This window comes from Panulirus ornatus, chromosome 34 (genome assembly GCF_036320965.1).
Source record: "Panulirus ornatus isolate Po-2019 chromosome 34, ASM3632096v1, whole genome shotgun sequence".
Taxonomy (NCBI): domain Eukaryota; kingdom Metazoa; phylum Arthropoda; class Malacostraca; order Decapoda; family Palinuridae; genus Panulirus; species Panulirus ornatus.
The window spans coordinates 5873536-5887621 of NC_092257.1; the positions used below are offsets into that span (position 1 = coordinate 5873536).

Consider the following 14086-nt stretch of genomic DNA (forward strand, 5'->3'; position numbering starts at 1 on the left):
GCTTTCTGTTGTGCCATGGATGGATGTGTAGCAGATTTAAAAGAAGAATGTATGAGGCTGTCATGTAGTCTTAAATGTTTTGTGAAGAAAGGGTTGAAACAGGTTTCTTCTTAAATATGGAAAAGTCTCTGCTTGTTTCATATCAGAAATTCATTTGGCTTGGTTTCAGTTGATGCTCCTGAAGAGGATCATGTCACCCTTCAGCAGATAAGACTGTAGCTTATTTTGGTGACTTTTTTCTAGAGCTTAACTAGGGAATGTATCATGAGGGTAACAGAATGATTTTCTTTGTACATGTTACTTTTTCCTTTGTTCCCTTTTAATCATGATAGTTAATAATTATCTTAAAACCACATACTACACAGTGAATTTATTGAAAATATTCCAAACTGTTGTGCAGCAAATTTATAGCTAGTTTTTACATGGGAGTGAAGGATAAACAGTATTTAAAACCCTCTCAATGAAATCCTGTGTATTTTTAGATATTTGAAATCCTCCCTTGGTCTGCATCTGTCTCCCTGATGTTAGAAATACTTGAACCCTTGCAGGAGTCATGTGGTAACCTGTGAAGACAACTCACGGACCCCCTATACGCCACAAGAACCCAAGATAATGATTTTAAGGCGACCGCAAGCAAAACCTGACCTATCTCCTAATGGGATGATCAGCATTAAACAGAAACAACCTGTAAAAACACTTGAGCAGGTATTTTCTATTTCAGTAGAACATTTCATTGGAAGTATCAGAGCTATACTGTACAATGTGACATTCTCAGGATTGAAAACGGATTGTTTTTGTAATTTATCTGAGGTAATGAATGTTTCACTAATGTGTTTATATTGAAAATATGGTAAAGAATACTCCAATGGGTAGTTTCTCCATGAATTCTCCTTGAGTAGAGGAGTCAGTATTATACGCATTAAAAATGTAGTTATTGTGTGTGTACCAGTCTTTATTTTGTGGACTGTTTGAGTTATACATATTCTTTGCAAAGTAACAAGCTAAGTTTTTATTGATCTTAGTTTTTTGTATTGCATTACAGTAAGGTAACTATTGAAATTCAAAACCTTGTTTCAGATTACGTATCAACATCATTGCTTTGCTTGTTTAGTCTTGACTACAAACTTGTTAAGGAACACCTCTAACTTTTATTTATTTCATAATGTAAATATATGGTGAATCATAGGGAAGCCAGTGATTTGACTGCATTTTATAACTGAGAAAGGTTCAAATTCAGTCAATTGTAGAATGAGAGTAAGTGGGTGTTAATGATTGTGATCTAGTCTGGGTTGTTCAGAGTAGTCTTATGTCATGGGTATATGCTTCGATATACTGCAAGAGGTTGTTGCTCCTTTTCTTGCAATTGAAATTTGAATTTTAGATTAACTCTGCTTAAAAATTCTGAATTTATTTTTTCTTATGAATTCATAGATCTGTTAATATTCTTTATATGGCATGTTCCATTGTACAGCAAAATGTTTTAAGCAGAAACTCTCTTCACTGTCCCACTGAATCCACCCCTTAAGACATCTCTCTTACCCATGCTTTCCTTGTTCTTTTTGGAATATACATTTATTGTTTGTTCCTTCTCAGCTTACCTAGGTGCAAACTTAATTTTTTCCGTATTAGTTAATTCCATGTAACAGTAATCAATAATCTGCCTTTCACTTTATTTGCCTCTTTCTGCACAGTGTTTCATATCATTCTGATATCCTCACTCATAGTTACCTTGAGAAAGAAGTACTCTGAATGAGACAAACTGAAAGTTGATTTATGCCAGATGGAATGAGACACTGAAAGTTTGTTTGTGCTAGATTCAGGTTTGATGAAAGAATCATACTATAATTAACAAGGAAAAGAAATGAGTCTTACTTGCGTCTCTTAAAAGTGATTTTAGGAATTTTTATTCCTTACAACAATTCCAAATGCAAAGAACTTTCGGAATATAACATATATTTGGAAGAGCTTATTTATAGATTCAGAATAAGGGGAAAAGTCACTTGATTATCTTTATCGTATGCAAGATCTAACCTGCACTCATTGCAGAAGTAGTGCCTATTGTTTGTGAAGTGATGAAAGTATCCATTTTAAGGCAAGAAATAGTCTTTGGCAAGTAAATACATTATTCTGTCTCCAACTTCAGATTGATATGCTTTAGAAATGTAAAATCTGGTAATGAATTGATATTTAGTCTTGCTTGGGAAATATTAATATGTAATCTAGTTTTGGAATTCTTTACTAGCTACATGAGACTTGTAAAGGTAAATTTCCTATCTATGAATAAGCCATATGAGCATCCAAGAGAGCTCATAATGACTGTTGCTAAAACACCATTGTAACTTCAAAAGTAGAGTGTTTCTGTGAGGATCACTCTCTTCAGCCATAATGCTCTTGGGGCTGGCAGATGATTATTCAGAGGGATCTAAAACCACACAACAACCTTCATAGGTCTGTAAAATATCACATGTAAGTAAAGTAGCACCAAGGGACCAGTCAACGCCATTATTCATTTACTCTAACTTGTTCAGTATGAAATCTTTTCAGGCCTTTCAGAGAGATTCTGAAGAATATGTTGTAATGAATCAATTTGTTTATAGAGTTTCTCATAGTCATTTAAAGTCAGTAGTAAAATTAGTAACTGTTACTTCATATAACAGTGCTTTACCTGTGGCCAGAGGGGCTGATTTTAATGTATCTAGTCTTGTTTGGAGTAGTTTGTTGAGATCCTTTTTGATTTAAGAAAACCTGTAGCGTTCTTTTCAGCCTAAATGTGAGCTTTCAAAGATTATGGGCTTTTCTCAGTCTGTTTGCCTTACTGGTAATATGGTTTTACAACATTGTATGAAAACTGTGTTCCTCTCTTCCTTTTATCTTTGGTATTGGGAGGAAGAGTTAGTGAAATTCATGCAAATATTCAGACATTCATCTATTGAAATTTGAGGATCGTCCTTTATGGGTAATGAATAGTCCAAAACTAAACTTTCTTGCCAAACTCAGAGACTGATAAATTCAGGAATAAGCCTATTTTTATTCGGTTATGTAAAATCTCTCCATTGGAAAATCGTCCTTTATATTCAAGCGGGAGTCATGAAGTATTCCTTGATCCCACAGAAAATGGCATAAGAGGACATTTGTTTGATCTGCCATTAGTAGCAAGAAACATTTCCTCTTGCATCTAGAAGTTGGTTCTTATTTCTAAACAAGGGCTGTTTGCTAGAGCCCATGATGTGAGGAAAGTGAGGTTCTTATTTCTAAACAAGGGCTGTTTGCTATAGCCCATGATGTGAGGAAAGTGAAGTTTGACCTCTTGTAGGACTAGAATAGCAAGATATACCTTTGACATTCAGCAAGCAATTTTTTTTTTTTAACAATACATCTTAGGTCTGGTTGATTTTATGTACTGACCAATTTGTTTTTGCATTGTAGGTCCTCTCACTTTTTCTCCTCCTATCAGAGATGCTCATAGGGCTTGTCTGTAGATGAGAAGCGTTGATTCTAAAGAATGAAAAGCCATTTCTATTGTGTAGGCAAAACCCCTGTGATCATCCATATACATTTCTATATCCTTACTTGCTATCTTTCCTTGCTATATTACCAGTTCTAACTGGATGAAGTGATAGTTCCTATCAGACCATAAGGAAATTTTGAAGGTCTTTGGACTATTGGTAATGAGACTTATCGATGGATGTTGATCTTAAATGACTTAATTTGAATGATAAAAGGCATATTAAACTGACTTGAAAGAAAGATCATGGAATCCAAGGACATATTGGAGATATTACAAATGCCCCTCCTTAAATGTAGTAGAATGAAGCCACTCTCGTAAGTTAAGAAAACCCTCTCATCTTAAAAGGCATGTGGGCATTGTTCTGAAACTTCAAGATTTCCTCAAAGAGCCTTTCAACATACAGTAGTTAAGAGGTTGTACATTAGATGATCATTTTCAGGAGATGAGGGGCCCATGAAGAATGAAGAACCATTTCTGTAATGTAAGCAAAGCCCTATGATCATTCATTTGCATTTCTGTTTCTTTTGTTTCTAGCTTTCCTTGCTATCTTACCAAGCAAGTGCACTAAGATGCTCATAAGTTCTGACTGCATAAAGAGGTAAATTCTCATGACATATAAGGAAATTTTGAAGGTCTTTGCACAGTAGGTAATGATACTTATCTGTGAATATCAAAATAACTTTGAAGAAAAATCAGTGGAATCCTTGGACATTGTGGAGATACTACTAATGCTCATACCTGAATCTAGTAGAATGAAGCTATTCTCTTTTAAGAAAACCCTCTCAGCTTAATAAAAGGCATGTGAGTACTGTTTTGGAATTGCAAGATTTCCTTAAAGGACCTTTCAATTCACTGAAGTTTAGAAGGTTGTATGTTAGCAGGGCATTTTTCAAGAGATGGGGTGCCTATGAGTGCAAAACTCCCTCCTCAAATAGTACACATAGGTAATTACAAGTGTGCCAGATTGCCCCATTTTTCTCTTTCTCATGATTTATCTGGCTAACAGGATTCAAGAAAATTATGCTAAGTTCTTATCCAGTGTTTCGATGTGTTGATTGCTGCACACAAACAAAACATATGAAAACCCTTCCTAAGCTTAATCTAGTTTTGAAGTATATGAGCAAATGTGGCCTTTTTTCATCTGTTCCTGGTAGTAGTTCACTAATGTGGGAAATGGTGATCAAGTATGAAAATAAATATATGTTGTGAGTAGTTTACTAAACATTTCCTCTTCATTTTTAAATGCAATTCCAGTATGTGGCAGGAGAAACGTTGCCTCTGTCACACCTCTGATGGAGAGCTCTGGCAACAGGTTAGGCATCTCACATACAGATACATCACATACTCCTCTGCAATTGATACTTTGCTGTAGCAACATGCTTGGAAATACCGGTCTCTTAACTGTCATCTGTTACCAAAGTCCATCATCACCCCTGATGAAAATTGGGTGATCATTATTTAGACTACTCAGCATCTTTATATAAAGGCAGGACATGTGGTTGGTGGGCTCATGTGTTGGACTCCCTCTTCCTTACTCCTTCTGGAAACACTCTCTCACTCTCTAATTCCTTTACATTTTACATGCTATTCTTCCTCACATTTCACTTGTTATTCTTCTTCATATTCCTCACCAACTGATGAATAGGTTAGACAGTCTTCCTCATCACTTAAGTCATTTACTTATTTTCCATGGGATCACTATACATTTGTAGGGTTGATGGACATGGATCTACAGTGTTGATTGCAGTGGTACGGGGGAGAGCTGAACTTTTCCCTGTGTGTGCCTGGTAATACAGAGACCTCTATAAGCTGCTGCTGATACAGTAAATAAGTTGGATATTTAAACAGAGGCTAGAAAAGTTAGATCATTGATTCCAAAAGGAATCATCTTATGACTTTAGCTGCTGTTTAAGTGTTTGATTGTGTCTATGCCTAGATCTGGTTGATCTCTCCTCTGTGGATAGGGATGTGTTGTCTATATTAGAATAAGATTCTGAGTGAAGGTGAAGCTGTCATGAATGGCAGCATTCTTGTTTGATTTTTTCTCCTGAAGTTTATTTTTAAGGTCCCTTCTTCTTCATGTTTGTTTCTTTGCGCTACCTTGCTAAATGCAGGAGACGGAGATTAAGTATAATAAAAAAAAAATCTTCATGCTTATAGGGCTGTATCCATAGATCATAAAGATAGGTTTTGAAATATAAAAAAAAAAAACATTTTTCTACCATCATCAACTCCCCTGTGAGCATCTATTTAATTTTCCATTTCCTCCTTTCCCTTGTTGTCACTGGACTCTGCCAGCATGTTTATACTGTGAAGGAAAGTCATCCCATTGAGGTTGTATGTATAATTGTCAGTTGATGGAAAGGAGTACAGTCTCAGTGAGGTATTTCTCTCCAGAGGCATCCATTATTTCCAGGCATCTGTTTGGAGTGTTTCCTGGAAGATGCTGGAACCCCATTAAAGGGATCCTGGGTGTATATGGTTAAAATTTCCACTTCTGTTTCCTCTTTGAAAAATTATTACTTGTCCTGTCAGCTACTGGCTTAAGGCACAGATTTACATTGTTAGAGAGTGATGGGATGGGGATGGGTATTTACTTGTCACAATGTTACCACCATGCTTTGATATTGTGGATGGGTTGCCATTTGGTTTTTGAGTCTCCTTGAAAGAGGTATCTACCAGACCCATTATGGTCATCAAAGAGGATGGATCCTCATGGTTACACCCTTTCTTTGGGTTTAAGATGTTTGAACCCCTGCAAGCAAATGTTCTTATAGATGCTGTTAGGGTTATGTCCCTAATAGTGAAATAGTTTTTCCATGCTTTGGGATGTACATTTTTGGTAGACCTGTATGATTCTAGATTTCGTTTTGACAATTTCTGTTAGCAAAAGAATACTTATCTTCAAATTGACAGAATTGCAGTTTTGCATAGTACTTGACGCCATACTAGTCAGGTTACTCAGAAATGGAGCTACTGATACACTCAGACACTGGCTCTTTGTTTGATACATATGGATTCATCTGCTATAGTGTTTAATACATATGGATTCATCTGCTATAGTGTTTAATACATATGGATTCATCTGCTGTAGGCTTTCAAACTGCAAAGAAACAGAACAGTGCTATGATTGGACACTGTAAAAGTCCAGGGGAAAATTCAGTTAATGATAAATTAGCCATCTTCAGCAAGTTTTGTAGCCCTACTTTTAGCTGCTTTGGGGAAAGTCAAGTGGAAAATCTGCTTTTGATACTTTGCAAAAATAGAACTTTAAAAAAGATTAATTTTTCGTTACCAGGGAGGAAATAGAGCGATAGATTTATCTGTGTAAAATGTGTGATTTATATCAATCAGTTTCTTTGTTGATGATCCCTGAAAAAACGGTTAGGAGCACTGACTATAGTATATGGAAGATAGATTTATATAGTTTATAATTCATGTAGTGAATGATTTGGTCATAAAGATGGATATTTTACAGAGACAACAAGAATATGCTGAAGCAAGGTTGAGAATCCTTGGTGATGCAGGGAGCACTGAAGAAAGCAAACCAAAGCCTATACAACAAAAGTCATTAGAACAGGTATGTCCAGGTATTTCCTTGGACTTCCTAATTGTGAGAATAATGTTGATGATTGCTTTATGTTATTACAGCCAAAACAGTGTGCAAGATTCCCCAGAAAAACATTTCTTCTGAATTTTATCATATGAGGTGTTTTGGGATACAGTTTTCTTTACATGATTATTCCCAGACTTTACATAAGTGGGGTCTGAATAATGGATGTACAATACTGATTCACTCGTATCTTTGGTATTCAGTAGATTATGAGAATTCCTCCCTACTTATTTATTTTTTATTTATTATACTTTGTCGCTGTCTCCCGCGTTAGTGAGGTAGCGCAAGGAAACAGACGAAAGAATGGCCCAACCCACCCACATACACATGTATGTACATACACTTCTACATACACACATGTACATACCTATACATTTCAACGTATACATATATATACATACATAGACATATACATATATACACATGTGCCTAATTCATACTGTCTGCCTTTATTCATTCCTGTCACAACCCCACCACACATGAAATGACACCCCCCCTCCCCCCACATGCGCGCGAGGTAGCGATAGGAAAAGACACCAAAAGCCACATTCGATCACACTCAGTCTCTAGCTGTCATGTTTAGTGCACCAAAACCACAGCTCCCTTTCCACATTCAGGCCCCACAGAATTTTCCATAGTTTACTCTAGATGCTTCACATGCCCTGGTTCAATCCATTGACAGCACGTCAATCCCAGTATATCACATCGTTCCAATTCACTCTATTCCTTGCACGCCTTTCACCCTCCTGCATGTTCAGGACCCGATTGCTCAAAATCTTTTTCACTCCAAAAATCTTTTTCACTCCATCCTTCCACCTCCAATTTAGTCTTCCACTTCTCCTCGTTCCCTCCACCTCTGACACATATATCCTCTTTGTCAATCTTTCCTCACTCATTCTTTCCTTGTGACCAAACCATTTCAATACACCCACTTCTGCTCTTTCACCCACTTTCTTTTTATTACCACATATCTCTCTTACCCTTTCATTACTTACTCGATCAAACTACCTCACACCACATATTGTCCTCAAACATCTCATTTCCAACACATCCACCCTCCTCCGCTCAACCCTATCTATAGTCCATGCTTCGCTACTGTATAACATTGTTTCAACCACTATTCCTTCAAACACACCCATTTTTGCTTTCTGAGATAATGGTCTCGCCTTCCACACATTTTTCAATGCTCCCAGAAATTTTGCCCCCCTCCCTCACCCTGTGACTCTCTTCTGCTTCTATGGTTCCATCCGTTGCCAAATCCACTCCCAGATATCTAAAACACTTCACTTCCTCCAGTTTTTCTCCATTCAAATTTACCTCCCAATTGACTTGTCCCTCAACCCTACTGAACCTAATAACCTTGCTCTTATTCACATTTACTCTCAGCTTTCTTCTTTCACACACTTTACCAAACTCAGTCACCAGCTTCTGCAGTTTCTCATCCGAATCAGCCACCAGCGCTGTATCGTCAGCGAACAACAACTGACTTATTTCCCAAGCCCTCTCATCCACAACAGACTGCATACTTGCCCCCTCTCTCCAAAACTCTTGCGTTCACATCTCTAACAACCCCATTCATAAACAAATAAACAACCATGGAGACATCACGCACTTCTGCCGCAAACCGACATTCACTGAGAACCAATCACTTTCCTCTCTTCCTACTCATACACATGCCTTACACCCTCGATAAAAACTTTTCACTGCTTCTAGCATCTTGCCTCCCACACCATATAATCTTAATACCTTCCACAAAGCATATTTATCAACTCTATCACATGCATTCTCCAAATCCATAAATGCTACATACAAAACCATTTGTTTTTCAAGTATTTCTCACATACATTCTTTTAAGCAAGCACCTGATCCACATACTCTCTACCACTTCTGAAACCACTGTACTCTTCCCCAATCTGATACTTTATACATGCCTTCACCCTCTCAATCAATACCCTCCCATATAACTTCCCAGGAATACTCAACAAACTTATACCTCTGTAATTTGAACACTCACCTTTATCCCCTTTGCCTTTGTACACTGGCACTGTGCATGCATTCTGCCAATCCTCAGGCACTTCACCATGAGCTTGACATACATTGAATAACTTCAACAACCAGTCAGCAACACAGTCACCCCCTTTTTTTAATAAATTCCACTGCAATACCATCCAAACCCACCGCCTTGCCGGATTTCATCTTCTGCAAAGCTTTCACTACCTCTTCTCTCACTTCGCACACCATCTTGACCAAAACATCCTATATCTGCCACTCTATCATCTAACACAGTCAACAAACCTTCAAAATACTCACTCCATCTCTTTCTCACATCACTACTACTTGTTATTACCTCCCCATTACCCCCCTTCACTGAAGATCCCATTTGTTCTCTTGTGTTACGCACTTTACTTACCTCTGTCCAAAACATCTTTTTATTTATTTATTTTATTTATTTTGCTTTGTTGCTGTCTCCTGCGTTAGTGAGGTAGTGCAAGGAAACAGATGAAAGAATGGCCCAACCCACCCACATACACATGTATATACATACACATCCACACATGCAAATATACATACCTATACATCTCAACATATATATATATATATATATATATATATATATATATATATATATATATATATATATATATATATCCCTGGGGATAGGGGAGAAAGAATACTTCCCACGTATTCCCTGCGTGTCGTAGAAGGCGACTAAAAGGGAAGGGAGCGGGGGGCTGGAAATCCTCCCCTCTCGTTTTTTTTTTAATTTTCCAAAAGAAGGAACAGAGAAGGGGGCCAGGTGAGGATATTCCCTCAAAGGCCCAGTCCTCTGTTCTTAACGCTACCTCGCTATCGCGGGAAATGGCGAATAGTATGAAAAAAAAAAAAAAAAAATCCTCCCCTCCTTGTATTAACTTTCTAAAATGGGAAACAGAAGAAGGAGTCACGCGGGGAGTGATCATCCTCCTCGAAGGCTCAGAGTGGGGTGCCTAAATGTGTGTGGATGTAACCAAGATGTGAAAAAAGGAGAGATAGGTAGTATGTTTGAGGAAAGGAACCTGGATGTTTTGGCTCTGAGCGAAACGAAGCTCAAGGGTAAAGGGGAAGAGTGGTTTGGAAATGTCTGGGGAGTGAAGTCAGGGGTTAGTGAGAGGACAAGAGCAAGGGAAGGAGTAGCAATACTCCTGAAACAGGAGTTGTGGGAGCATGTGATAGAATGTAAGAAAGTAAATTCTCGATTAATATGGGTAAAATTGAAAGTTGATGGAGAGAGGTGGGTGATTATTGGTGCATATGCACCTGGGCATGAGAAGAAAGATCATGAGAGGCAAGTGTTTTGGGAGCAGCTGAATGAGTGTGTTAGCGGTTTTGATGCACGAGACCGGGTTATAGTGATGGGTGATTTGAATGCAAAGGTGAGTAATGTGGCAGTTGAGGGAATAATTGGTATGCATGGGGTGTTCAGTGTTGTAAATGGAAATGGTGAAGAGCTTGTAGATTTATGTGCTGAAAAAGGACTGATGATTGGGAATACCTGGTTTAAAAAGCGAGATATACATAAGTATACTTATGTAAGTAGGAGAGATGGCCAGAGAGCGTTATTGGATTACGTGTTAATTGACAGGCGTGCGAAAGAGAGACTTTTGGATGTTAATGTGCTGAGAGGTGCAACTGGAGGGATGTCTGATCATTATCTTGTGGAGGCTAAGGTGAAGATTAGTATGGGTTTTCAGAAAAGAGGAGTGAATGTTGGGGTGAAGAAGGTGGTGAGAGTAAGTGAGCTTGGGAAGGAGACCTGTGTGGGGAAGTACCAGGAGAGACTGTGTACAGAATGGAAAAAGGTGAGAACAATGGAAGTAAGGGGAGTGGGGGAGGAATGGGATGTATTTAGGGAATCAGTGATGGATTGCGCAAAAGATGCTTGTGGCATGAGAAGAGTGGGAGGTGGGCTGTTTAGAAAGGGTAGTGAGTGGTGGGATGAAGAAGTAAGAGTATTAGTGAAAGAGAAGAGAGAGGCATTTGGACTATTTTTGCAGGGAAAAAATGCAATTGAGTGGGAGAAGTATAAAAGAAAGAGACAGGAGGTCAAGAGAAAGGTGCAAGAGGTGAAAGAAAGGGCAAATGAGAGTTGGGGTGAGAGACTATCAGTAAATTTTAGGGAGAATAAAAAGATGTTCTGGAAGGAGGTAAATAGGGTGCGTAAGACAAGGGAGCAAATGGGAACTTCAGTGAAGGGCGTAAATGGGGAGGTGATAACAAGTAGCGGTGATGTGAGAAGGAGATGGAATGAGTATTTTGAAGGTTTGTTGAATGTGTCTGATGACAGAGTGGCAGATATAGGGTGTTTTGGTCGAGGTGGTGTGCAAAGTGAGAGGGTTAGGGAAAATGATTTGGTAAACAGAGAAGAGGTAGTAAAAGCTTTGCGGAAGATGAAAGCCGGCAAGGCAGCAGGTTTGGATGGTATTGCAGTGGAATTTATTAAAAAAGGGGGTGACTGTATTGTTGACTGGTTGGTAAGGTTATTTAATGTATGTATGACTCATGGTGAGGTGCCTGAGGATTGGCGGAATGCGTGCATAGTGCCATTGTACAAAGGCAAAGGGGATAAGAGTGAGTGCTCAAATTACAGAGGTATAAGTTTGTTGAGTATTCCTGGTAAATTATATGGGAGGGTATTGATTGAGAGTGTGAAGGCATGTACAGAGCATCAGATTGGGGAAGAGCAGTGCGGTTTCAGAAGTGGTAGAGGATGTGTGGATCAGGTGTTTGCTTTGAAGAATGTATGTGAGAAATACTTAGAAAAGCAAATGGATTTGTATGTAGCATTTATGGATCTGGAGAAGGCATATGATAGAGTTGATAGAGATGCTCTGTGGAAGGTATTAAGAATATATGGTGTGGGAGGCAAGTTGTTAGAAGCAGTGAAAAGTTTTTATCGAGGATGTAAGGCATGTGTACGTGTAGGAAGAGAGGAAAGTGATTGGTTCTCAGTGAATGTAGGTTTGCGGCAGGGGTGTGTGATGTCTCCATGGTTGTTTAATTTGTTTATGGATGGGGTTGTTAGGGAGGTAAATGCAAGAGTCCTGGAAAGAGGGGCAAGTATGAAGTCTGTTGGGGATGAGAGAGCTTGGGAAGTGAGTCAGTTGTTGTTCGCTGATGATACAGCGCTGGTGGCTGATTCATGTGAGAAACTGCAGAAGCTGGTGACTGAGTTTGGTAAAGTGTGTGGAAGAAGAAAGTTAAGAGTAAATGTGAATAAGAGCAAGGTTATTAGGTACAGTAGGGGTGAGGGTCAAGTCAATTGGGAGGTGAGTTTGAATGGAGAAAAACTGGAGGAAGTGAAGTGTTTTAGATATCTGGGAGTGGATCTGTCAGCGGATGGAACCATGGAAGCGGAAGTGGATCATAGGGTGGGGGAGGGGGCGAAAATTTTGGGAGCCTTGAAAAATGTGTGGAAGTCGAGAACATTATCTCGGAAAGCAAAAATGGGTATGTTTGAAGGAATAGTGGTACCAACAATGTTGTATGGTTGCGAGGCGTGGGCTATGGATAGAGATGTGCGCAGGAGGATGGATGTGCTGGAAATGAGATGTTTGAGGAAAATGTGTGGTGTGAGGTGGTTTGATCGAGTAAGTAACGTAAGGGTAAGAGAGATGTGTGGAAATAAAAAGAGCGTGGTTGAGAGAGCAGAAGAGGGTGTTTTGAAATGGTTTGGGCACATGGAGAGAATGAGTGAGGAAAGATTGACCAAGAGGATATATGTGTCGGAGGTGGAGGGAACGAGGAGAAGAGGGAGACCAAATTGGAGGTGGAAAGATGGAGTGAAAAAGATTTTGTGTGATCGGGGCCTGAACATGCAGGAGGGTGAAAGGAGGGCAAGGAATAGAGTGAATTGGAGCGATGTGGTATACAGGGGTTGACGTGCTGTCAGTGGATTGAATCAAGGCATGTGAAGCGTCTGGGGTAAACCATGGAAAGCTGTGTAGGTATGTATATTTGCGTGTGTGGACGTGTGTATGTACATGTGTATGGGGGGGGGGGGGTTGGGCCATTTCTTTCGTCTGTTTCCTTGCGCTACCTCGCAAACGCGGGAGACAGCGACAAAGTATAAAAAAAAAAAAAAAAAAAAAAATATATATATATATATATATATATATACACAGACATATACATATATACACATGTACATAATTCATACTGTCTGCCTTTATTCATTTCCATCGCCACCCCACCACACATGAAATAACAACCCCTCCCCCCTCATGTGCGCGAGGTAGCGCTAGGAAAAGACAACAAAGGCCACATTCATTCACGCTCAGTCTCTAGCTGTCATGTAATAATGCACTGAAACCACAGCTCCCTTTCCATATCTAGGCTCCACAGAACTTTCCATGGTTTACCCCAGATGCTTCACATGTCCAGGTTCAATCCATTGACAGCACGTTGACCCCGGTATACCACATCGTTCCAATTTACTCTATTCCTTGCACACCTTTCACCATCCTGCATGTTCAGGCCCCGATCACTCAAAATCTTTTTCACTCCATCTTTCCACCTCCAATTGGGTCTCAAACTTCTCATTCCCTCCACCTCTGACACATATATCCTTTTGGTCAATCTTTCCTCTCTCATTCTCTCCATGTAACCAAACCATTCTGCTCTCTTCTGCTCTCTCAACCACACTCTTTCTATTACCACACATTTCTCTTACCCTATTATTACTTACTCGATCAAACCACCTCACACCACATATTGTCCTTTAACATCTCATTTCCAGCACATCCACCGTCCTCCGCACAGCTCTATCTATAGCCCACGCCTCTCAACCATATAACATTGTTGGAACCACTATTCCTTCAAACATACCCATTTTTGCTTTCCAAGATAATGTTCTCAACTTCCACACATTCTTCAACACTCCCAGAACTTTTGCCCCCTCCCCTCCCTATGATTCACTTTCTCTTCCA

The 14086-nt window shown here is 39.2% G+C and overlaps 1 protein-coding gene across 6 annotated transcripts in view; it reads left to right on the forward strand.

Annotated features, from left to right (window-relative positions):
• The window catches only part of LOC139759801 (SUZ RNA-binding domain-containing-like), an 84663-nt gene that overhangs the window by 58401 nt on the left and 12176 nt on the right, over positions 1-14086 (forward strand). For all 6 annotated transcript variants that reach the window (XM_071682273.1, XM_071682276.1, XM_071682278.1 and 3 more), the window contains 2 exons: positions 549-705; positions 6987-7088. In XM_071682273.1, the coding sequence (XP_071538374.1) occupies positions 549-705; positions 6987-7088 (259 nt within the window). The remainder of the gene's footprint in view (positions 1-548; positions 706-6986; positions 7089-14086) is intronic.